This window comes from Cherax quadricarinatus, chromosome 11, assembly GCF_038502225.1.
Source record: "Cherax quadricarinatus isolate ZL_2023a chromosome 11, ASM3850222v1, whole genome shotgun sequence".
In the NCBI taxonomy this organism is placed as follows: domain Eukaryota; kingdom Metazoa; phylum Arthropoda; class Malacostraca; order Decapoda; family Parastacidae; genus Cherax; species Cherax quadricarinatus.
This window is the reverse complement of record NC_091302.1, coordinates 44,358,666-44,386,389: the sequence shown is the minus strand read 5'-3', so window position 1 is coordinate 44,386,389 and position 27,724 is coordinate 44,358,666. Positions and strand designations below refer to the sequence as shown.

Sequence of the window (27,724 nt, the reverse complement as noted above, 5' to 3'; positions counted from 1 at the left end):
TTAGCCATTTCACTAGTATTACTTCTATTCTACCAATTGAGCAGAAATCTCCAAGTTAACTGTTTCAACTACAAAATAAAGTGATCAGAAATTGGTAATTTGGCTAATTTAATGCAAAGTTCAAAATATTTCAATTTCAAAATAGGGTCCAGAATAAACAATGCAGGCATTCCTGGCACTAAACTAACATTTCCTCTGTTCATTAGTTACATTTTCAGGCTTTACAAATGAATTCCATTTTTATTTTTTATTCACATAATGAATTTTTATTCAAACCAAAAGACAGAAGATTTACTGTTATGCAATATTGTTATAAGTGTATAAATAATATCACCACATTTGTGAACGTGTATTAGACCCGCTAGCTGGCGTGTATTAGACATGTGAGGTCATTTGTTTACTCTTGAACATCGGCAAAAATTTAACATTTCCACTACTTTGAGCTGTAATATATCTTCCATTCTATCAAATGAAACCAAGAAATCGCAAATACAACTATAAAATACATACAAAAAAAAAAACTGCAAAGTCGCTGTTTTAATCGAAAATTACGGTCTCGTTTTTTTTCTCTCATTATGTACTGTGCGCTGCAGGATTTGTTTTATGTGGTGCACACATACCACATAGATCTATTCTCTCATATCTAGGCCCAAATTTACCATTCACAGCTTATCAGAGTGAGGTGAGCTCATGTCATAGAACTACGGTTTGGACCCTCAATGTAAAGCCGTAGATCTATGGCAAGGGCCCTGAAAGGGTTAAGGGTATTGCTCTGAGTATATTAGTAAAAACTTGCCTTAAGGCTAATAATATACGGTAAATTAATGAACTTTGTTATTCTCTTGTTTTAACTGTTAGCAGTGAACATTTACAAAATTGCTCATTGCTTCAAAATAAAATTTATTTACGTAATTGATCTGAAACTTTTGAATGTGTCTATTTGTGAGATAGCTTACACAAAATAGGATTTTATGCAATGTAGCCACCACTGCAGCTTTTGCCTGCTGTTTAGGGCTGCACCACAATTACATTTCTCTTAATTTTTTTTTTTTTTTTTTTTTTTTTTATACCTGTGTCATTGCTGTTTTGGTTCAGAATCTGCTTTCTGGGGCCCCACTTATGTTTGGTTATATTATTGACATTTATGGATTTATCAGTTGTGTTTGGTTATGTGTTTTAACAAGGTTATTTTACCATTGAATTTTTTAAATTTTAGGTTTATGTACGTAATTCCTTGTGTGATAGTTTCTTTATAAAACTGTTATAATAATTGTGATAATATTTTGATCATCTAAAGTGTGGGATATGCATCTTTTATTTTATAATATCCAGTATCACCCTTTTTGTAGTTCTCTTTGCACCTAATTACTATATATTCTGTTGTGTAAGATAAAATACAGCTGTGCCATAATGTCTTTAATATGAGCCTAGTGAGGGATAAAGATGCCCTAGTGTTAAACCAGCATGTAAGTTTTTCAATGGTAGATTGTTTTAAAACAGTATTTATTGTATTGGAAAGAGCAACTCAGAATAAGAGTATTAGAAATAGTAAATGACTTCTGGTGAATAAAGACTTCTATAAAAAAAAAAGTTAGGAATAAACAAATGATTGTCGGATTCCAAAAATCTATGTGTATTCCTTTGTCAAAATGATTAGGAGAGGCTATGAATTGAATGTTGGGTTCCAGTCTAAGGATATATATGAGATGAGGTTTACGTAGGTATATTCCAGTTAGACATTGCTCCCCCTCCCTCTTTTTTTTTTTTTTTTAACTTGGTGACCATCTCCCCCTCCTACCAAATTTATTTGTGCATTTCATGATAAAAAAAATTGTATAGTCGTTTCCTTAATTCCTATCAACTTAAAAACTTAATATATTTAATTCAAACTATATATTTTTTAATGCAGTACTTTTTTGTAATTTTAGATGTTGCTCTAACCAACTCTTATTAGATATTTCTACTTTTAATATTTTATGATTTGTGAGCAGAAATGTTTGTTGTTGCTGGTGTAGCTCTAGAGAATCATTTCCCAATACAAATGAGGTTTTGGGTGATTTTAACCTTGTAGATTGTAGAGGAGGCACAATAATATATAACTGTGTGTCCTGACTGCTGATAAGTGAAACATAGATGCTTTAGAGCTATGACATCAGTAAATCACGTATTAATATAAATAGATGACAACAGTATTTGTTACTGGTTTCTTTTATTTATTTATTTATTTAAGTATCCCAAGCAAGATACGTCATGGTGTTGGCATGTTTATTAATTTTTTCTTTCTCTTCATTTTTAGACATTATCTTTAGTATGTCTTATTACTTACCTGAACCTGAGTAATTTTTTTTATTCCTCACAATGTTTCCTAGTTGTATTGCTACATGTGCACAATTATTGCAGTTCAAATGATTCACTGAGCTGCAACATTCCTTCCCGTCTTTCAGAATGTAAGGGCCAATTTTTCATTCTCAGGATTCAAGTTCAGCTAACTGGTTACTCCGAATCCCCTTTCTCACACTCAGTAAAACAGCACCAAAACATACATGTCACCACTCCACTCTTAAGATGTTCATGTGCCAACTGTTCCATTACCTACCTTTCAGAACCTTTTTCTTGCACCCTCCTTTCAGTGCTTTGGGATTTACAAGGTGCTGTCATCAGAAGGTTCTTGAACTCGATTTTCATGCACTTCCTGGGTGAAATGTGAAATATGCAATACAGCCTCTCCTCACTTAGTGACGGAGTTCTGCTCCTAAGACCACATCGGTAAACGAATTCGTTGCTAAGTGAGGAGCATACAGTGGACCTCTGGATTAAGATGTCATCGGAATATGTGATAATCGGAATAAGTAACGTTTTTACGTCCAAATATTGGCTTGGTGAACGTCACTGAACTTCGTACAAGTCATTCGTGTCGGCCTGAGCAGCTCAGTGTGCCATTGTTTACCAGCCAGTACGGACGATCCCACACGTTCATATGATACATTTTGTATTATTCCATTTTTTAGTGCTTGTAACTGCTAAATAAGCCACCATGGGCCCAAAGAAAGCTTCTAGTGCCATCCAGCCCTTTACCAAAGGGCTGAGAGAGAGAGGGGGGAGAGAATGTGCCTTTTTCAGTGATTCTGCAACATGTACGATACTAAAGCAGCAGGAGTCTATTATTGCTGGCTGACGCCATAGCCTTTAAGTGTAGCATTAACTGTAACAAGTAAGTTAAGCAATTAATTGATAGGAAAAACACAGCATGAAACTGACTCCTCCATTGTTGTTGGAGGTATATAGGGCTACTGACTAACACCGCCTCCTCTGCTGCCGCCTTCACCACCACTATGTAAGGCTAATCTTTCAGTGGCCCTTATACACCCAACAACAAACAACACACCACCACTCGTGACATTCTTAATGCCATATTTTATTCATTCTAGGGTATATATCATGTTTCTATGTTATTAATATTGTTTATTATGTCACATTAGATGAATTGTGCTAGATAAATAAGACTAGAGCTGATATTAGTGTCATATTGAATGACTATCTTGTCCTGTCTCCCAACACGATTCCTAACATACACCAGAAACAGACCTCTCTGGAACACTTTTTTGATCAACAGGGGTCCAGTGACTCTCAAGCTGGTCCTAGTGGCATTAAAAAACAAAGGAGGGAAGTAACCCAGGATAAGGACTTGGTACCTGAAGTCTTTATGGAAGGGGATTCCACTTCCAAACAGTTGTAAACTCCTCCATCCTCTCCTCTCCTCCCATCTTCCATACATCACCATGTCTTCAGTAAAAGTAAGTGTGATGTTGTTATTGTTTTATTCTTCATGTATCATTGTTTTTTGTGTAGGTAAATGTATATTCCACATAGAAAACATTCTTTTAATACTTTTGGGTGTCTGAAACGGATTAATTAGATTTCCATTATTTATGGGGAAAATTAATTTGGAATAAGTCAGATTCGGGATAAGTCACTCTCTGGAATGGATTAATTTCATAATCTGGGGGTATTATTATGGTAGTGGGTTTGTGTCAACCATTTTTGATAATGTTTTAATGGCACCTTTGCACCATTTATGACATTTCTGGTATGTTTTTAAATGTTTATACAGCAGTGTACTGTATATTGTAATTAACAGAATAGAGGAAATCAGCTCTAATATACATTATTTAGGTATGCATACTGGTCAGAGAGCCCGTCGTAAGTCTTAGTCATCAGTAAACAAGTTGGTTGTGGTTGACATAAACTCGCAACCATTATAGTATGCTCCTCGCTTAGCGACAAATTCTTTTACCGACAAGGTCTTAGGAATGGAACTCTTTTGTTAAGTGAGGAGAGGCTGTATAATGATACCAACACTGTTGTATGGGTGTGAAGCATGGAATTCGAAAGTTGCAGCAAAGAGGAAGCTGGAGGCAGTAGAGATGTCATATTTGAGGGCAATGTATAATGTGAATATTATGCAGAGAATTTGGAGTTTGGAGATTAGGATGTGTGGAGTTACCAGTGGCATTATTCAGAGAGCTGAGGAGGAGTTCTTGAGGTGGTTTGGAAATAGATGATGGAGAAAGGCATGATGACTAGGAGGACATATAAATCTAGGAAGAAGGGGCAGGGGTTGTACTAGGAAAAGTTGGAGGGAGGGAGTAGTGTAGGGTTTGTGTGCTAGGGCTCTTGGACATCCAGCAGGCTTATGTGAGTGTGTTAGATAGGAGTGAGTGGAGGCAAGGGGTTTTTATGATTTGACATGGTGTTGAAATGACTCAAGAAATCGTAATGACATGATTGCAAATAAACTCACTTGCCATGAGTTGAATCCCCACCCATGGTATGGGTTGTTGAAATGTGAGCAAGGTAGCATTTATGAAGGGATTCAGGGAAACTGGCTAGCTAGATTGGGGCTCTTGGAAGTGGAAAGTATGGTACCTGCACTCTGAAGAAAGAGTGAGGAAATTGCAGTTTGATGGATCATTTGAACTGTAATGTCAGTGTGCTTCTGGTTAGACAATGATTGGGTGAATGACACTGAAGTGTTTTTTTCCATGTCAGGTAACCTTGCCTCGGTGGGAGACAGACGGGGTGTTATAAAAATGTCAGGTTAATGCATACTTACTCGCCTATATGTCATTGTGGGGGTTGAGTCTTAGTGCCTGGCCTGTTTCTCAACTTGCCGTTTCCCAGATTCACTGTCCTATCCTTGTGGGTTCTGTTGTACCTACTCTTAAAACTATGTATGGAGCCTGCCTCCACCATTCCCTCACCAAGATCATTCCACTTACCAACGACTCTGTGGCCCATCTGTGACTTTAAGATTTAGTGGCATGTGTGTGTTTGAGTGCACATGATGTGTGCGCTCATGTTGTGCATGCATTTTGTGTGTGCGTGCATCTGCAGTGTGATTGTATAATCAGGTAAGTACCTGCTTGTGTGTGTGTGTGTGTGTGTGTGTGTGTGTGTGTGTGTGTGTGTGTGTGTGTGTGAGAATTTTTTTTGTGCTTTTATATATGTACAGTGTGTGTGGGTGTGTATATTTATGTGTGTGTGTGTGTGTGCAGTAGTATGCTTGTGTGTGTGTGTGTGTGTGTTATTGTGTGTATTCAAGTGGGTGTATGTGAATGCACCTGTGTTTATAGGTGTGTTTTGTTTGTGTACATTTATTCGGATGATTTTTTTGAGTCGTCTTACTTTTCCATTATAATATGGCTGAACACATTATGAGGTATTCATGTCTGTAGGCATTTGTAGTACTGCAAAAAAAAAAAAAAACAAGAGGGGAAAAAAGTATCCTATACTAATGGAAAAGTATACTTTGAATGCCTACATGTGAGTCTGTGTGCATAAACATATGGTGGACAGTCATGTAGTTTTGAAATTCTTCAAACTAATTAAGTTATGGTTGCCTAGTTTTTCCATGCCTCCAACTAACCAGGGCAAAGGACATTAAACTTAACATTTATTTTTAAGAGTAATGCTTTACTAGAACTGCCAGGGTATACCTGCAAAATTAATATATAATGTTACAGGATTTTACTAACAGTCAGTCTGGGGAATGCCCATAAAAGCCATTTCCTGGTGCAGTCTCCTATTAACTGTGACCAGCAGCAGGCTAATCCTTTCCCAGGAATCCCACCAGCAAAGCGGCAGAAGGATTTAGAGGCGTTGGACTCGTTACATCTGAATCAACTAGGAGTTATCCCTCCTCCTGGGCTGACTGTTACACCAGTGGGGGTGAATGGGGGTCCTGGAGTGCCTCCCCCAGGAGTCCCAACGCCCCCACTGGCTGGAGTTCCCAACCTGGGAGCCCCAAGCACGCCCGGGAGAGCCAAGATCGCCACAGTATCTCGCGTAGGAGGTCGCCCTCGGATCATCTCCTGGATGGATGCCCCTGATGATGTCTACTTCTATGCTACTGATACCACTAAGTAAGTTGTTTTTAAGCATTTACTTTTTGTCATTGGCTTGGTGATTACTGATAATTCTTCAGGACTGTGTGTGGGGGGGGGGGCTGTCTCTGTCTGTCTGTCCGACCGACCGACCTACCATTTGTAGGGGAAGACCTTGACATAGGCTGATAATCTCAAAAGTATTTGTCTACCTAATAAATTTTCTACCATGTTCTTTGTACAGGTGTTAGAATTTGTGTGATATCGTGGGAAAAGTTTAAGACAGTTTCTTACAGTCAACAAGGGGGGGTTTGGCCTGTATGTCAGTGTCGCTCATTTGCACAGATACTGGACACCACAAATGATGTAGTTGAAGTTCTGACAATAAAAATTAAGAACCAAAACTTAGTCATTGTTCTTGTATATTCAACTTCCCAACAGTTTAAAGAACAACTTTCAAAAATTGACTCCTGTCTGGAAAACTTTCCAGCCCCATCCCCAAACATCTTGCTGCTTGGTGACTTCAGTCTAAGACATACAAAATGGAAGAATAAGGCAAATAACGTTGTAGCAGAAATAATCCCTGGAGGCAGCTCAGATAAAAAGTCACACACACATGAGCTGCTGAATTTCTGCAATAAACACACCCTAATTCAGCAGATAGTGGAGCCAACAAGACTGAAGAACACACTAGACCTTATTTTCACAAATAATGAGGACCTGGTACGAAACCTAATATCCAGAACAACAAATTCTGATCACAGTCTAATCGAAGTCCAGACTTAAATGCACAAGAGTCCTGATCAGCAAAATGCATACAGCTGTGAGGGTACATTTACCAAATTCAACTTCACCAACAAGAACATCATTTGGGATCAGGTAAACTATGCCATAAATGAAACATGTTGGGAAGATATCTTAAATTACATGGACCCTAACCAATGCCTTGAAAAGATCAACATCCTGGTAGCTGAAGTATGTTCAAGGTATATTCCTCTTAAGAAAAAAGAAAAGAAGTAAACTGGAAAGAGAGACACTCCCTCTACAGCAGAAGGGGAAGAATCACTGAGCTCCTTAAGAATGCCAGATTATCTGTTACACAGAAGGAAGTGCTAACCAGGGAAGTGGAAAATATTGAGCTAAAGTTAAAGGACTCGTACAGGATCCAGGAGAGATGAGAGGAGCTAAAAGCGATTAGTGAAATTGAAAGAAATTTGAAATATTTCTTTTTATATGCCAAAAAAAGGCAAAAACTACTTCTAGTATAGGGTCCCTACTCAGACAAAATGGATTCTACACAGATGACAACAAAGAAATGAGTGAGATACTGAAATCTCAATATGACTCTGTGTTCAGCGAGCCACTAACCTCTCTTACCGCGGGTTCAAACCCCACCCGTGGTATGGTTTGTTTAACCAGTCTAAAGATAGACAATTCAAACAATTTTTTCATGAATGAGCCTCAAAGCCCTGACAATGTATGCTAAATTTCTGACATAACCCTAACTCCACTAGACTTTGAGAAAGCCAATGACGATGTGACCATGCTCTCAGCCTCGGGCCCAGACTCGGGGAACTCGGTGTTCATTAAGAACTGCAAGAAACCCCTCTCACGGGCCCTAAGTATGCTATGGAGAAGGAGTTTAGACACAGATGAGATTCCACAGTCGCTAAAAACAATGGATATAGCCCCACTCCATAAAGTTGGCAGCAAAGAAGTAGCTAAGAACTATAGACCAATAGCTTTAATGTCCCATATCATAAAAGTCTTTGAAAGAGTTCTAAGAAGCAGGATAGCAAACCACCTAGACTCCCCAAAATTGCACAACCCAGGGCAGCATGGTTTCAGAGCAGGTTGCTCCTGCCTCTCGCAACTGCTAGACCACTATGATATGGTCTTAGATGCACTGGAAAACAAACTGAATGCAGATGTAGTATACACAGATTTTGCAAAAGCCTTTGACAAGTGCAACCATGGTGTAATTGCACACAAAATGCATGCTAAAGGGATAACTGGCAAAGTAGGCAGATGGATCTTCAACTTTCTAACCAATCACACACAAAGAGTAATGGTAAACAGAGTTAAATTTGATGCTGCCATATTGAAGAGCTCTGTCCCAAAAGGCACAGTACTTGCATCTATCCTGTTCCTCATTTTCATATCAGACATAGACAGAGATGTAAACCTTGGCACTGTATTATCCTTTGCAGACAATACTAGGATCTGCATGAGAGTGTCATCCATTGAGGACACGGCAAAGATCCAAGATGATATAAGCCAAGTTTTCCAATGGGCAACAGAACAATATGATGTTCAATGAAGACAAATTTCAGCTACTCCATTATGGAAAATTGGAGGAAGTAATAACCAGGACTGAGTATACTACAAACTCTAATTACACAGTAGAGTGGAAAAGTAATGTGAAGGACCTGGGTGTAGTAATGTCTGAAGACCTCACCTTCAAGGACCACAACATTGCCACTGTCACATCTGTGAGGAAACTGATGGGATGGATAATGAGAACATTCAAGACGAGAAGCTAAGCCAGTGATCCATTTTAAATCACTTGGTCTCTCTAGGCTGGAATACTGCTGTACATTAACATCCCCATTCAAGGCAGGTGAAATTGCGGATCTAGAGAATGTATAGAGGACCTTTACTGCACGTATAAGTTCCATCAAACACCTTAATTACTGGGAACGTCTGGAAGCACTTGACTTGTGCTTACTGGAGTGCAGGTGAAAGAGAGATATCATAGTCTACTCCTGGAAGATTCTGGAGGGACTGGTCCCTAATATGCACACAAAAATCACTCCATACGAAAGTAAAAGACTTGGCAGGCGATGCAACATACCCCCAGTGAAAAGTAGGGGCGTCACTGGTACACAAAGAGAAAACGCAATAAGTGTCCAGGGCCTAAGACTGTTCAACAGCCTCCCACCAGCAATAAGGGGCATTACCAGTAGACCCCTGGTTGTCATCAAGAGGGAGCTGGACAGATACTTAAATTCAGTGCCGGATCAGCCGGGCTTTGGTTCGTACGTTGGATTGCGTGCAGCCAGCAGTAACAGCCTCGTTGATCAGGCCCTGATCCACCAGGAGGCCTGGTCATGGACCGGGCCATGGGAGCATTGATCCCCGGAATACCCTCCAGGTAGACAGTAGGAATGAGATATAGGGATTATGTTAAATACTATATAAATTTTGAACATTGTGAACCATTGGTGGCACTCTCTTGATTTAATACATATGCATGTTTTTGGTCAGTACAGTACATCAGCAGTGAAGTTAATGAAGTGCTACAAATTTAATAGACCAATATCATTAAGTTATATAAGGTGTTTTATTCATTTTAAAATTTTGATAAATATATATAAAATTTATATGGAATATTAAGTGAAATATTGTAGAGTCCATTTTTAAAATAAATATTACAATATATATAACTGGGAAATATTTTTGAATTGTAATTATTTATGAAAATGCAAGGAATGTTGTATTTTCAATTGATAAAAAATTATGACAACTTAAAGTACAATTTCATCTTTTGGTGCTAATTTGCAAATAAGAATATTTGGAGAAAATTTTGAAACTTTTATTAAAATTTACTCTAATATACAATATTTTAATTCTGGTCTAAAAATTATATTCAGATATTTAAATTTTGATTGTACTTTTTTGGTTCTGTAACTCAGAATGAGTAAACAAATTTCAGGGTATTAATATCTGACAACCTTCAGTGGATATTAATATACAGCATATAATTGTATTATTTTTTACCAGTACTGTATATGTGAGAACCTAGCAACATTCTACATTGTTAAAAGTGATGTACAATGGTACCTCGAGTTTCGAACAGCTCCCAACTTGAACAGTTATGTTAATGTATTTTTGTAAGTGCTTTTGTCTGAAACGGTCTAATCTAATTTACATCATTCCTTATGGGAACAAATTCGTTCGGTATCGATACTCGAGCAGCCTTCTGGAAGGAATTAAGTTCTTAACTCGAGGTACCACTGTACATAACTTGACATTATTGATAATTTCAGTATGTCTAATTTGCTCAGATTATTTTGTCCTACTTTAATGTTATTAACATACTTTTAATATTGAGTAACTAATGTAGTTTGAAGCTTAGGATACAAGTAGAAGTATTACAAATGGCAATCCTTTTAAATTTGGTATATCTATGTATAGTATGTTGAGAGTTTACTGACCTTAAATCATGGTTCAGGTCTTGTAATAGGGCTCTGATACTTGTACAAAAGTATTTTTCATCTACACACTTCCCAGAGCTGCTGCTGATATATACAGGGTGTCCTAAAAAATTTACACACACTTGTACTTCATTCTCAACAAGGCATTCCATTATCTTGGGACTCCATTTGCATTTTGACATTTCCAGTACCACTTCAGTACAAATTTCCGATGTTCAGTCTTATGTCTGTTATCTATTTATAAGACAAATTTTCACCTAAAAAAAAAAATCTACACACTTTATGAGTTCATAAAGTTTGTACATTATATGCGATACCCTGTATATGCTGTTTATATATTTTGTAGCTGTATTTTATGTGATGCCAGGATGTACACAGTCAATGTTTGGAAAAATGGAAAGTGTAATACACTGCCGAAATGAGACCAGTTTAGTCTTGCCATTACTGAGATCACTAAACTGTATGATAACAAGAGGTAAATATGTGAGCACCACACTGACACATGTACTTTGTGTGTGTGGGGGGGGGGAGGATGTAAACACAATTATTCTCTCATACATAGATAATATGAAATAGAGAATTTAGATGAGTTGTGAAGGTTGTAAGTAAATCACTTAATTTTTCATGTGATTGTAATGTTGCCTTGTACTGTACTGTGTAGTATAAACCTTGGTAATAAATACCGACAAGTTGGTTTAGAAAAACACGTGAGCAAACACTAGGACATGTTAGAAAACATTTCGGTCCTGGGACCTTGTTCACCTCTGGCATGAAGACGTTGCAAGACATTATATATAGGTGGAGAGTGAGGTGTGCGTGATGCATGGTGACCTGAAGAATGCCCTGTTAGGATGAGGATGGGTCGACGATGAGATCATGTGACTCCTGTGGTGTTGGTTAGGTAGAGCTTTGCCTGCTTGAGTATCATGTATGCTAATGTTTTAGAAATTTTTTTGTGGCTTCCAGTGTTACATTCTATTGTCAGTGATGGCGATTAGAAAGGCTTCTAGACATCGTCGGAGTCTAAGGTCTGGTTTAGTGAGAATGAGTTGTGCCTCGTCCCAGTTCATCAAATGGCCCATAGTCTGTGGAGTACACAGGTGTGTCTTAAATCGTCTCTGTTACAGGCACTTCGATGCTTGTTTAGGCGGACTACAAGATCTCTGCCTGTTTCGCCTACATATTTCTTGGGAGAGAAATATGTTGGCAGTTAGAGGTGTGGGGCCCCGTTTCATAGTAAGGTCTTTGATAGATGATGTGCTTATGGTGGAAACGATGTTACTCTTAGGAAGTGCCTGGCATGTTTTCATGGCAGCATCACCACATGGGAGCACTATGAACTGCTTAGAGGGCTGTTCCATGGGCAGTTTGTTGAGGATAGCTTGTGCCTTGAGTCTGCAGTCTCGGATGAAGAAAGATGGAAACTGAAGACGTTTAAAGGCTTAATGCTATGTAAATACGTTCTTCTAAAAGAAAACAAGGGCTGGAGATGCGAAGAGCTCTCAAGAAGCTAGTGAGGACTCTTAGTGCGGGTGTCTTAGTGTGAATAGAAGTGTATAAGATCATCCTTGTTGGTTGGTTTTCTATACACTTTGAAGAGAAGTTTGTCACCGTCGGGAGATCTGCACAGGAGGACATCATGGAAAGGATGTTTCCCATCATTTTAGAGTTCAAGTATAAACTTTATTGATGGTTTAGCTGCACTGATGTTGTTGAGAAGGGCCTGGATATTGAGATGTCTTCGCATCTCCAGCCCTTGTTTTCTTGAAGATTTTTTTTTTTTTTTTTTTTTTTTTTTTTATCACACTGGCCGATTCCCACCAAGGCAGGGTAGCCCAAAAAAGAAAAACTTTCACCATCATTCACTCCATCACTGTCTTGCCAGAAGGGTGCTTTATACTACAGTTTTTAAACTGCAACATTAACACCCCTCCTTCAGAGTGCAGGCACTGTACTTCCCATCTCCAGGACTCAAGTCTGGCCTGCCGGTTTCCCTGAACCCCTTCATAAATGTTACTGTGCTCACACTCCAACAGCACGTCAAGTATTAAAAACCATTCGTCTCCATTCACTCCTATCAAACACGCTCACGCATGCCTGCTGGAAGTCCAAGCCCCTCGCACACAAAACCTCCTTTAGCCCCTCCCTCCAACCTTTCCTAGGCCGACCCCTACCCCGCCTTCCTTCCACTACAGGCTGATACACTCTTGAAGTCATTCTGTTTCGCTCCATTCTCTCTACATGTCCGAACCACCTCAACAACCCTTCCTCAGCCCTCTGGACAACAGTTTTGGTAATCCCGCACCTCCTCCTAACTTCCAAACTACGAATTCTCTGCATAATATTCACACCACACATTGCCCTCAGACATGACATCTCCACTGCCTCCAGCCTTCTCCTCGCTGCAACATTCATCACCCATGCTTCACACCCATATAAGAGTGTTGGTAAAACTATACTCTCATACATTCCCCTCTTTGCCTTCAAGGACAAAGTTCTTTGTCTCCACAGACTCCTAAGTGCACCACTCAACCTTTTTTCCTCATCAATTCTATGATTCACCTCATCCTTCATGGACTCATCCGCTGACACATCCACTCCCAAATATCTGAATACATTCACCTCCTCCATACTCTCTCCCTCCAATCTGATATCCAATCTTTCATCACCTAATATTTTTGTTATCCTCATAACCTTACTCTTTCCTGTATTCACTTTTAATTTTCTTCTTTTGCACACCCTACCAAATTCATCCACCAATCTCTGCAACTTCTCTTCAGAATCTCCCAAGAGCACAGTGTCATCAGCAAAGAGCAGCTGTGACAACTCCCACTTTGTGTGATTCTTTATCTTTTAACTACATGCCTCTTGTCAAGACCCTCGCATTTACTTCTCTTACAACCCCATCTATAAATATATTAAACAACCATGGTGACATCACACATCCTTGTCTAAGGCCTACTTTTACTGGGAAATAATTTCCCTCTTTCCTATGTACTCTAACTTGAGCCTTACTATCCTCGTAAAAACTCTTCACTGCTTTCAGTAACCTACCTCCTACACCATACACTTGCAACATCTGCCACATTGCCCCCCTATCCACCCTGTCATACGCCTTTTCCAAATCCATAAATGCCACAAAGACCTCTTTAGCCTTATCTAAATACTGTTCACTTATATGTTTCACTGTAAACACCTGGTCCACACACCCCCTACCTTTCCTAAAGCCTCCTTGTTCATCTGCTATCCTATTCTCCGTCTTACTTTTAATTCTTTCAATAATAACTCTACCATACACTTTACCAGGTATACTCAACAGACTTATCCCCCTATAATTTTTGCACTCTCTTTTTGTCCCCTTTGCCTTTATACAAAGGAACTATGCATGCTCTCTGCCAATCCCTAGGTACCTTACCCTCTTCCATATATTTATTAAATAATTGCACCAACCACTCCAAAACTATATCCTCACCTGCTTTTAACATTTCTATCTTTATCCCATCAATCCCGGCTTCCTTAACCCCTTTCATTTTACCTACTGCCTCACGAACTTCCCCCACACTCACAACTGGCTCTTCCTCACTCCTTTTTTATTATTTTTTTTATTATCACACTGGCCGATTCCCACCAAGGCAGGGTGGCCCGAAAAAGAAAAACTTTCACCATCATTCACTCCATCACTGTCTTGCCAGAAGGGTGCTTTACACTACAGTTTTTAAACTGCAACATTAACACCCCTCCTTCAGAGTGCAGGCACTGTACTTCCCATCTCCAGGACTCAAGTCCGGCCTGCCAGTTTCCCTGAATCCCTTCATAAATGTTACTTTGCTCACACTCCAACAGCACGTCAAGTATTAAAAACCATTTGTCTCCATTCACTCTTATCAAACACGCTCATGCATGCCTGCTGGAAGTCCAAGCCCCTCGCACACAAAACCTCCTTTACACCCTCCCTCCAACCTTTCCTAGGCCAACCCCTACCCCGCCTTCCTTCCACTACAGACTGATACACTCTTGAAGTCATTCTGTTTCACTCCATTCTCTCTACATGTCCGAACCACCTCAACAACCCTTCCTCAGCCCTCTGGACAACAGTTTTGGTAATCCCGCACCTCCTCCTAACTTCCAAACTACGAATTCTCTGCATTATATTCACACCACACATTGCCCTCAGACATGACATCTCCACTGCCTCCAGCCTTCTCCTCGCTGCAACATTCATCACCCATGCTTCACACCCATATAAGAGCGTTGGTAAAACTATACTCTCATACATTCCCCTCTTTGCCTCCAAGGACAAAGTTCTTTGTCTCCACAGACTCCTAAGTGCACCACTCACTCTTTTTCCCTTATCAATTCTATGATTCACCTCATCTTTCATAGACCCATCCGCTGACACGTCCACTCCCAAATATCTGAATACGTCCTACAAGATGTTATTCCTCCTTGCCCTATACACGAAATCACAGCTTCCCTATCTTCTTTAACATTTAACAATTCCTCAAAATATTCCCTCCATCTTCCCAATACCTCTAACTCTCCTTTTAATAACTCTCCTCTCCTATTTTTAACTGACAAATCCATTTGTTCTCTAGGCTTCCTTAACTTGTTAATCTCACTCCAAAACTTTTTCTTATTTTCAACAAAATTTGTTGATAACATCTCACCCACTCTCTCATTTGCTCTCTTTTTACATTGCTTCACCACTCTCTTAACCTCTCTCTTTTTCTCCATATACTCTTTCCTCCTTGCATCACTTTTACTTTGTAAAAACTTCTCATATGCTAACTTTTTCTCCCTTACTACTCTCTTTACATCATCATTCCACCAATCGCTCCTCTTCCCTCCCGCACCCACTTTCCTGTAACCACAAACTTCTGCTGAACACTCTAACACTACATTTTTAAACCTACCCTATACCTCTTCGACCCCATTGCCTATGCTCTCATTAGCCCATCTATCCTCCAATAGCTGTTTATATCTTTCCCTAACTGCCTCCTCTTTTAGTTTATAAACCTTCACCTCTCTCTTCCCTGATGCTTCTATTCTCCTTGTATCCCATCTACCTTTTACTCTCAGTGTAGCTACAACTAGAAAGTGATCTGATATATCTGTGGCCCCTCTATAAACATGTACATCCTGAAGTCTACTCAACAGTCTTTTATCTACCAATACATAATCCAACAAACTACAGTGGACCCCCGGTTAACGATATTTTTTCACTCCAGAAGTATGTTCAGGTGCCAGTACTGACCGAATTTGTTCCCATAAGGAATATTGTGAAGTAGATTAGTCCATTTCAGACCCCCAAACATACACGTACAAACGCACTTACATAAATACACTTACATAATTGGTCGCATTCGGAGGTGATCGTTATGCGGGGGTCCACTGTGCTGTCATTTCGCCCTATATCATATCTTGTATACTTATTTATCCTCTTTTTCTTAAAATATGTATTACCTATAACTAAACCCCTTTCTATACAAAGTTCAATCAAAGGGCTCCCATTATCATTTACACCTGGCACCCCAAATTTACCTACCACACCCTCTCTAAAAGTTTCTCCTACTTTAGCATTCAGGTCCCCTACCACAATTACTCTCTCACTTGGTTCAAAGGCTCCTATACATTCACTTAACATCTCCCAAAATCTCTCTCTCTCCTCTGCATTCCTCTCTTCTCCAGGTGCATACACGCTTATCATGACCCACTTCTCGCATCCAACCTTTACTTTAATCCACATAATTCTTGCATTTACACATTCATATTCTCTTTTCTCCTTCCATAACTGATCATTCAACATTACTGCTACCCCTTCCTTTGCTCTAACTCTCTCAGATACTCCAGTTTTAATCCCATTTATTTCCCCCCACCGAAACTCCCCTACCCCCTTCAGCTTTGTTTCGCTTAGGGCCACGACATCCAACTTCTTTTCATTCATAACATCAGCTATCATCTGTTTCTTGTCATCTGCACTACATCCACGCACATTCAAGCATCCCAGTTTTATAAAGTTTTTCTTCTTCTCTTTTTTAGTAAATGTCTACAGGAGAAGGGGTAACTAGCCCATTGCTCCCGGCATTTTAGTTGCCTCATACGACACACATGGCTTACGGAGGAAAGATTCTTGAAGAATGTATGTACATAATACAAGCCTTTATACGTCTTCAGTTTCCATCTTTCTTCATCCGAGATTGCAGACTCGAGTCACAAGCTATCCTCAACAAACTGCCCATGGAACGGCCTTTAACCCTTTCAGGGTCCAAGGCCCAAATCTGGAGTCACGCACCAGTGTCCAAGAATTTTCAAAAAAAAAATTTGTTATTTTTTCTTATGAAATCGTAGAGAATCTTTTTGTGAAGGTAATAAAACAAAAAGTACGAAATTTGGTGGAAAATTGACTAAATTATGCTCTCGCGAATTTTGATGTGTCAGCGATATTTACGAATCGGCGATTTTGCCGACTTTGACTCCCATTTTAGGCCAATTACATTATTCCAATCAACCAAATTCTTAGCTATTTCACTAGTATTACTTCTATTCTATCGATTGAGCACAAGAAATCGCCAAATCAACTGTTTCAACTACAAAATAAAGTGATCGGAAATTGTTAATTTGGCCAATTTAACACAAAGTTCAAAATATTCCAATTTCAAAATAGGGTCCAGAATAAACAATGTAGGCATTCCTGGCACTAAACTAACATTTCCTCTGTTAATTAGTTATATTTTGAGGCTTTACAAATAAATTCCATTTTGATTTTTTATTCACATAATGAATTTTTATTCACACCAAAAAATAGAAGATTTACTGTTATGCAATACTGTAATAATTGTATAAATATCATCACCATATTTGTGAATGTATATTAGACCCACCAGCTGACGTGTATTAGACGTGTGAGGTCGTTTGTTTACTCTTGAATATCGGCAAAAATTTAACATTTCCGCTACTTTGAGCTCAGTTTCAAGCCATTTCCAGTGCTAAAACCAATCAAAAGCATCTCTATTTCTGTAATATGTCTTCCATTCTATCAAATGAGACCAAGAAATCGCAAATACAACTATAAAAAACATACGAAAAAACACTACAAAGTTGCTGTTTTAATCGAAAAATCATGATTTCAGTTTTTTCTCTCATTATACACAGTGTGCTGCAGGATCTGTTTTATGTGGTGCACACATACCACATAGATGTATTCTCTCATATCTAGGCCCAAATGTACCACTCACAGTTTATCAGAGTGAGCTGAGCTCATGGCGTAGATCTACGGTTTGGACACTCACCGTAAAGCCGTAGATCTACGGGACGGACCCTGAAAGGGTTAAGCAGTTCATAGTGCTCCCATGTGGTGATGTTGCCATGAAAACTCGCCGGGCGCTTGCTAAGAGTAACATCAATGTTTCCACCATAAACACATCATCTATCAAAGACCTCACTACGAAACGAAGTCCCACACTTCTAACTGCCACAGCAGGCATCTACACCATCCCCTGTGGATTCTGTCCCAAGAAATATGTAGGTGAAACAGGCAGAGATCTTGCAGTCCGCCTGAACGAGCATCGAATTGCCTGTAACAGACTATTTAAGATACGCCCGTGTCCTCCACAGAGACTTCACAGGGCATTTGATGAACCGGGATGAGGCACAACTCATTCTCACCGAACCCGACCTTAGACACCGACAACGTCTAGAGGCCTCTCTAATCGCCGTTACTGACGCAATAAAACGTAACATCGGAACCCACAAAATTTCAAAAACATTAGCATACATGATACTGAAGCACGCAAAGCACCACCTAACCGGCAACACAGGAGTCACATGATCTCATTGTCTACCTGTCCTCATCCCAATGTGGAATTCTTCAGGTCACCATGTGTCACTCACACCTTGCTCCCTGCCCATATATAATGTCTTTCAACCAATGTACGTTAGAAGTGAACATGTCCCAGGACCGAAACATTTTCTAATAAATATGTCCTAGTGTTTGCTCGTGTGTTTTTCTAAACGAACTGTACTGTATACATTTTAATGTTCATAATCCCCTCATAATGGTGGTTTCCAGAACTGAAATGTGCTTTATATTTTTATAGCATATATGCCTTAAGATTAATATTATGCAAGCTCTATTTAAATTTTCAGACTCTTAGAAAAGTTGTGAAAATATTGGTTTTAATTTTTTAGCAAATTTGTGAAAATAATCTTTTATTTTTTAGCAAATTTGTGAAAAATGTACTTTTTTATTTTCTGTACCATATTGCCATTTTCTGGTAAGGCAGAGTGACCCAAAGAAGGAAACACCTTCACCATCACTTATTCATGACTACAGAAATTTAATCACTAATAACAGAAGTCAGTAATTGCCATTGGCTTTAATATTAGTTGGTGATAATCCAAAAATATCTAAACTTGATTATTAGTACCTTTAATTACTAAACCCACCAGAATTGCCTAAAATCTGTTTCTACTCTAATCTACTCTATATTTTGCCCAACATAATAGCTGGGCAAAAATGGGAAATACTTGTAAACATTACTAAAGCACTACCAGAAATTAATTACTGTTTGTGGTTCTTCAAAACCACTTGGGAATCACCAGTAGTGTGTATATCTGAAATTATTTCAGATGCTGGGTGGTGGGATTTGAGTAGATTATGCCTAGGGATAGCATGTCTTCTCTGGGAGGGATGCCACTCTTCCCACTAGGTGCTTGCTTGACTAACATATATTCGTCTCTTTTTGGCATAAATAATGGGGATATTACCCCCATCCAATGAATCTGCTGACATTGGTGATGGTGGGAAAAATTTATGAATATGGACTGCAGAATGTTAAAAGTAGATATTTTTGTATACCTTTACTTGTTGTATAGTATACTTTGTGTATAGTTTATATAATATAAGAGTGAAGTGGTAATGATAGTAACATATTGATAAGTATAGTGTGAATCCTTTTAAGAGGAAAGTGATGTTAACTCCAAGTTTAGGGTCTGTCTATTTGTCTCTATCTCTATCTGTCTCACAGGTACACACAAATACAATTATACATAGTGTAAATTGCCTAGGATAACCTAAAAAATCTGAAGTACTATACTGTGCTTGTAGATATAATGCATAAGAATACTTGTTGGTTCACAGTGGCTCTCTCTGAGACAGAGAGAGAGAGAAGCAGAGAGACAGAAAGAGACAAGCAGACAGAGAGACAAATAATCAGAGACAGAGATACGAGCTCATCAAATGTCACCCCTTATCTTATCTCTGCACCCTCGCTGGTGCCCATCAAATGTCATCCCTTATCTCATCTCTGCACCCTCACTGGCACCCATCAAATGTCATCCCTTATCTCATCTTATCACTGCCCTCTCAGATGCATGTCACTGACACTTGTCTTACACATTGCTTCAAGGAAACTTCTTTCATCTTCTTCCTTCTTCTATACTCCCGTGTATCCAAAACATTGCTGGTACCTATAAATACTTTGTATATATTCCTAGACAATAGTAAATGACCAAGGCAGGTGTAAATGTCCACCTGTCAATGTGTTTGTGACAATTTGATTAATATTAGGTACTGAAATTGTAGTGTCAGAACAAAGATTGGTTATGAAATGAAAAGAACTACAATAAATTGTAATTATCAGAACATAAAAATTATATAAAATAATATAAAAATGAGAAAAAAAGGTATATCTGCAACACTTCTGCAAGTGGCAGGACTTGATGTTGCCGTCAGCTGAGCATTAAGTGCCAACTTTGCAGCCTCATATCTCAGTAAGTACTGACCCTATTTTTTTTTATTTTAAGCCTATAACATTTAGAAAAATTTTCTCTATTTAAATGAAAAAAAAATATATTTTTTTTTTATTTTTCAAAAACGTTCAGGGTACTGGGCGAGAGAATGTATATATACGTTTGGACTATTTAGGGGCTAATATTAGTACAAATAGCAGATTAAGTAATGGGATTCGATTTGTCTTGGCCTGATGCATTGTTTCTATTAAAGCCTTACTGGAGGAGTATCTTGGCAAACTTAGGATTAACTTAGGATTTAATAAGACTAACTAAAGATTTAACCCTTTCAGGGTCCAAGGCCAAAATCTTAAGTGGTGCTCCAGTGTCCAAGAAATTTTGAAAAAAAAAAAAAAAAAATTTTTCTTACAGAATTAAAGAGCATATTTTTGTGAAGGTAATAAGACAAAAAAAAAAAATCTGATCAGTACTTACCGAGATACAGTGCCAAGAAGTTTGTCAAAAATGATGTGGTGGCGGCAACATCGACGAATTCCACATACGCGCATTACATAATTTTGTGGTTTTAGTTGTTTTTTCTTTTCTTTTCCAATTTTTTTCTATTCCTACTAACATTTGGGGCCTGAGAGACCAATACTGTATATAATGTATATATATAAACTCACTGTATTGAACACAATAACTGCACTAAAGTTATTATCATATTATTGTTTACCACTTGTTTATTACAATAAACATGCACAAATATTGTATAATACTAATGTTCTATCATATATTTACATATTTACAATCACTGGACATGGTTTTAGAACTGCTGGAGCTTGTGGAACTCCTTGAAACAAGGCACCATGCACAGAGGCACCTTACATTCCTCACACACAAACCGAGTGTCTTTGCGTCTTTGTTGCCGTCGTTTTGTTTGTGCACAGACAATGCATCTCTTCTGAGCAAATTTTTTCTGAGTTGAAGGAAACTGTATTATGAAATGATCACCTTCTCTACTCAAACGCTTGGGTATATCCTGAGGAATTCGAGGACCATGTTGTATAGCAGGTGTTGTTACCTGGTACTTCATTATGAGTTGTCTGACAACAGACAAACAAAATTCACCATATGGTGGTCTGTTGCCAGTCTTTATTTGGTACATATTATATGCATTGAGCATTGAAATGTCCATGAGATGGAAGAAAAGTTTCATGTACCACTTGTAACTCTTACGAACACAGTCAACAAAACCAATCTGCATGTCACACTTGTCAACCAAGCGCATGTTTTGTGTATAATCAATCAATCACACTGGTTTTCGAATATGTTCATTAGTCACTCGATCAACTTTGCCACTGTCTTGCATTTCATTACGGTGAATGGTTGTCAACAATGTGACATCTCGTTTGTCATGCCACCGTAATGCCATGACGTCATTGGCAGTAAACACCTGCACGTCATCACCACAAGCACCTGCGTTGAGCCTGGGCATATGTTTACGATTAGAACACACTGTGCCACACACATCTGTCTTGTTCACTCGCATGAAATCACTGAGTAATGGGCTTGTGTACCAGTTATCGGTATATAATGTATGCCCCTTACCAAGATAAGGTGCCATCATGTTTCTCACTACGTCACCTGAGATACCCAATAACATCTTGGTATCTTTCAATGTTTTACTACCCGTGTATACAACAATATCCAACACCAGGCCACTGTCACAATCACAGAGTACAAACAGTTTTATACCAAAGCGTTTCCTCTTGCTCGGTATATACTGCTTGAATGACAGTCTACCTTTGAACAAAATCAAAGACTCGTCAATTACGAGATTCTTGAATGGATAAAAGTATATGCTGAACTTTTGTTTGAGATACATGAAAACATTAATAATCTTGTATAACCTGTCACTTCTGTCAGGCCTGGTTTTGTCAGAGAAGTGCAACATACGGAACCAAGCCTGTGCACATACTATGCACTTGGTATCCGCTGGCATGGGAAATCTGGAAAAACAGATGGGACGTGCAACTATGACAACCCTAGAAAATGCCATGCCCATATGACAACAGGAAAATGCAAACTCCCTTCCTGTAAGCTTTTTCACCCTGAACTGTGTACCTCTTCAGTACAGGAAAGACTGTGCTATAACTTAAATTGCCAGGCATACCATCTAAAGGGGACAAAAAGATACAAAACATCCAGGCCATGGGAAAACCTGGGTAGCCACAGCCACTCAAGAGGGAGAGGTTTTTTAGTGCCAGGAAGGAAAAAAAACTGGCAGGAAATGGCAGAAATCGTACACCAAATCCAGTCATTCCTGGAGTGGAACCACAGTCGATGGCCTCCACTCCAAACCAACAGATACAGATACTAATGCTGGAAAAAAAAATCCCCCCCCAGTACCAACAATACCACCAGTCCGATAACATTCTTCTTTGCAAATATACAGGGTCTAAAGCCAGCAACAAACAACAAAATACCTTTCATCCGTGGACTGCTTGCAGAGGCAAAGGCAATGTTCGCGGCTTTCACTGAGACCCACATAAAGGATCACTTGGACAACGAAATATGGATCCCAGGTTACAACCTATACAGATGTGACAGAGTGAACAGGCAAAAGGGGGGGGTTGGCCTGTACTTTGCAGAGTCACTTGTTTGCACAGAACTGCTTAATGCCTCAAATGATGTAGTGGAAGTTTTAGCAGTAAAGGTCGAGAACCAAAACCTAGTCATTGTGGTAGTCTACAAGCCTCCGGATGCAACATCCCAGCAATTCCAGGAACAGCTGTTAAAAATTGACCACTGTCTGGAAAATCTTCCAGCTCCTGCACCCAACATCTTGCTCCTGGGGGATTTCAACTTAAGGCACCTAAAATGGAGGAATATAGCAAATAATATTGTTGCAGTAATAACACCAGGAGGCAGCTCTGATGAAAACTCACACTCACACGAGCTTTTAAATCTCTGCACAAAATTCAATTTAAACCAGCAAATAATAGAGCCTACTAGACTGGAGAATACACTAGACCTCATCTTCACTAACAATGATGATCTGATAAGAAATGTCACCATATCAAAAACAATATACTCAGATCACAACATAATTGAGGTTCAGACATGTATGCCTGGAGCCCCAGACCGACAAAATGAGACTAGTCACGAGGGAGCATTCACCAAATTCAACTTCAATAACAAAAACATAAAGTGGGACCAAGTAAACCAAGTCCTAACCGATATAAGCTGGAAAGATATACTAAGCAACACAGACCCCAACTTATGCCTAGAACAGATTAACTCGGTGGCACTCGATGTATGCACAAGGCTTATTCCTCTAAGAAAAAGGAGGAGTAGATGTAAAATAGAAAGAGACAGGCGCTCCCTTTACAGGCGACAGAAAAGAATAACAGAGCGGCTAAAAGAGGTCAATATATCTGAAATGCGTAGGGAGACACTGGTCAGAGAAATAGCAAGCATCGAACTTAAGCTAAAAGAATCCTTTAGGAGTCAGGAATCGCGGGAAGAACTAAAAGCCATAAATGAAATCGAAAGAAACCCAAAGTATTTCTTCTTCTATGCCAAATCAAAATCGAGAACAACGTCCAGTATTGAGCCCCTACTTAAACAAGATGGGTCCTACACAGATGACAGCAAGGAAATGAGTGAGCTACTCAAGTCCCAATATGACTCAGTTTTTAGCAAGCCGCTAACCAGACTGAGAGTCGAAGATCAAAATGAATTTTTTATGAGAGAGCCACAAAATTTGATTAACACAAGCCTATCCGATGTTATCCTTACACCAAATGACTTCGAACAGGCACTCTGCCCCAGGGCCAGACTCATGGAACTCGCACACGAAAATCGCTCACTACAAAAGCAAAAGACTTGGCAGACGATGCACCATCCCCCCAATGAAAAGCAGGGGTGTCACTAGCACGTTAAGAGACCATACAGTAAGTGTCAGGGGCCCGAGACTGTTCAACTGCCTCCCAGCACACATAAGGGGGATTACCAACAGACCCCTGGCAGTCTTCAAGCTGGCACTGGACAAGCACCTAAAGTCAGTTCCTGATCAGCCGGGCTGTGGCTCGTACGTTGGTTTGCGTGCAGCCAGCAGCAACAGCCTGGTTGATCAGGGGCTGATCCACCAGGAGACCTGGTCGCGGACCGGGCCGCGGGGGCGTTGACCCCCGGAACTCTCCAGGTAAACTCCAGGTAATACGTAAGAGTAAGATAAACCTGTTCACTGGTATGATTTCACTGAAGACCGGGGTAGAAATTAGCCGATCTGTGGACCAGTATGCTTTTATATTATGCTTATAGACGTGAGGCATAAGCATTATTGTTGCAAAAAGCAAATACATTTCTGCAACAGTCGTCTCTTTCCACCTGTGTAGTCTTGACTGTGGTGATAAGATCGTATTTGCCATGGTGTACTCAAAATACTTATTACTTTCCCTGACAATAATTTCCAGCAATGGCTGGTCAAAGAATAATTCAAAGAATTCCAGTTCATTGGCCGTGGTTCCAAGGGGACAAGTAGGTAGAATTCCACTTTGAGAATCATCAAAGTGGTGAGGCTTGGGAACAAAATTGGGATTTTGCTGCCAATCCCACATACGGTTTGCTGGTGGATACTGGACATCATAGGCTGGTTGTGCGGGTGGTTGTGGTTGTGGTGGGCTGGTGGCTGGCGCTCCGCTTTGTCCTTGAACTGATGAGTCAGCATGGGTCCCAGCGTGGCCTGGCGAGTCACGCATGGCGGTGCCACTACCATCACCACTACCACCATCCACTGATGCCTGTGGTCTATCCATGCCAAGTGTAGCCACATCATCCTCACTATCACTACCTAAAACTGGTGTTGGGCAACGGGATGTACTCCATCCCCTGGGCACAGCATAGGGTACACTACCCGAGCGCATGCGGCGGCGAACATACCGACGCTTCACTGGTGAATATGATTCCTCACTATCACTACTCGATTGATCGTCGAGCGCAATAAAATCACAGTCCACGTCACTATCATCATCTTTACTGAAGTCAGAGGCCTGGCCACGCGAAAATATTAGTTTTCTCTTGCGATGAGGAACAACCGACCGTGAGTCACGAGTGCCCACACCAGAGGTAGAAGGTTGAGGATCGTCAGGGTTTTCTGCACTATTATCGATATCCTGGTCATTCTTTTCGGTCACTAACTGATCAAAGCCGTAGAATTCGTCTTCATTTCCACTTCCATCAGTGTCAGAACTATCAGATAGGAAGAGGAGAGTCCCAATTTTCCAGGGAGTGAGAGCTGACTTGCGACGAGGCATGGTGAACAAGGGTAACTGAGCCGGCGTTCCCACAATGCTATGCGGGCGCCTAGATTTTTTGTTTATGGTGCACACCCACCACGCAGACCCGTTCTCTCACATGTAGGCCTATGAGCGTTTTCGCGCTAAATTTGACGGCGCTAGAATTTTGGCGTAGATCTACGGTTTGGACACTCAACGTAAAGCCGTTGATCTACGGGACGGACCCTGAAAGGGTTAATAGGCAATAGCTATTTTAGGAATTGTATGTTTACAGTCCTTTGGGTGGGTGTAGGTGGAAATTATGGGGGAATTACAGATAATGATAAGTCTAAATTGTTTTGGATGTGTTCATTATACAAAAAAGAGAATTGGGTGGTTTTTATTTGGTTAGTTGATGATGGGGTGTGTTAGGGAGATGGGATGTTTTTTAACGGTAGTTTTGAAAATGGTGGTTGAGTCTGCGGTTCTAGAGTTTTCAGGCAGGGAGTTACAGATTCTAGGCCCTTTTATGTACGTCAAATTTTTGTGTAGGTTTAGCCGGACATGGGGAATGTCGTATAGATTTTTGTGCCTGGTGTCATGTCTATGGGTCCTGTTGCAACCATCAAGAAATACATACCATATATGTAATACTGTATTGTATATTCATACTTAAATCTATTTTTTTTCTCTCTCTCAACATTTTGACCGTCTCCCGCTGAGGCAGGTTGACCCAAAAAAGAAACGCTTTTACCATCATTCACACATAATCACTGTCTCTGCAGAGGTGCCCGGTTATGACAGTTTAGGTGTCACTCCAAACATCCAATATTGGCAGGCATTGTACTCCCACACCACCTGGACTCAAGTCTGGCTAACCGGTTTCCCTGAATCTCTCTACAAGATATTACCCTGCTCGTACTCCAACAGCTCGTCAGGTCCCAAAAACCATTAATTTAATTCACTCCTATCTAACACTCATAGTAAATTTACAAAAACCAATTTTAAGATTGATGCTTTTGTTGAATTAGTAATATACATGTATTTTTACGTACAATGGAGTCTCGAGTCCTCTCGGGTGACTGCTTTTGCTGTTATGTTAAGCTGCTACTGGACGGAGTTAAATCTTGTACAGAAACTTGTTATTCATTCTTCATACCTTATTATTTTGTATTCAGACCTACTATATTAAGACTAAATTACTATAGCTATTAATACATTTAAAATACAATGTGCATTGTATTAGGTTGCTAAAAATTAAAGTTTTTTGTTTTTGAGAAAATGTGATGGAAGTTCAGTTAGCAGAGAGAGCTGGTGTTCATATCTCTCTAAAGTGGGGAAACATTTGTTTTGTTTACATATTTATCAGTAGTTTAGCAGTCATCTTTATAATTCAGGAAAATAGAATGCTACCTATTTTGGAATGCAAAATTTATATTTCTGCCGAGAATGTACACCCAACTCCAGTAGCACAAATTTCTTCGATACATTCTCATGGATATTTTATATTTACATTATCTGCTGACTGCCTATTTCACAATGTTATGGCTCCAAGGGGCTCCCAGAATTAAAGGTAATTTGTTTTACTCTTACATTTGTTTAAAAAATCCAGTTCTTCCTTTTTCATGGCTGTGGTATTGACTGAAACAGCAGAAACATAGTGGTAGTGGTGGTACTGGTAGTGGTGGTAGTAGTAGTGGTGGTGGCACTGGTAGTGGTGGTGGAGGTACTGGTAGTGGTGGTGGTACTGGTAGTGGTGATGGTAGTAGTAGTGGTGGTACTGGTGGTTGTACTGGTAGTGGTGGTAGTAGTATTAGTAGTGGTGGTACTGGTGGTGGTAGTAGTAGTGGTGGTACTGGTGGTGGTGGTACTGGTAGTGGTGGTAGTAGTAGTGGTGGTGGTAGTAGTAGTAGTGGTGGTACTGGTAGAAGTGGTGGTAGTGGTACTGGTAGGGTTGGTGGTGGTGAGGGTAAGGGTGTGTGGGTGCAAATAGTTTTAATCATTGGAATGTTTTTAGCTTGAGTGTGTTTGTAAATACTGTTGCTTGAGATTGGGAATGAAGTTTTTAACAGAGCTTTGAATGATCAGTTGGTCATAACTTTCTTCATTCCTT

General features: G+C 39.7%; 1 protein-coding gene across 10 annotated transcripts in view; it reads left to right on the top strand.

Annotated features, from left to right (window-relative positions):
* MTA1-like (metastasis associated 1-like) overlaps nt 1–27,724 on the top strand; it is a 360,550-nt gene that overhangs the window by 320,574 nt on the left and 12,252 nt on the right. For 8 of the 10 annotated variants that reach the window (XM_070084050.1, XM_070084048.1, XM_070084049.1 and 5 more), the window contains one exon: nt 6,122–6,422. The exons of 1 other annotated variant lie outside the window; for it this stretch is intronic. In XM_070084050.1, coding sequence (XP_069940151.1) covers nt 6,122–6,422 — 301 coding nt within the window. Of the gene's footprint in view, nt 1–6,121; nt 6,427–27,724 lie in introns of those variants that run through there. One more of the 10 variants, XM_070084057.1, reaches the window with a different exon arrangement.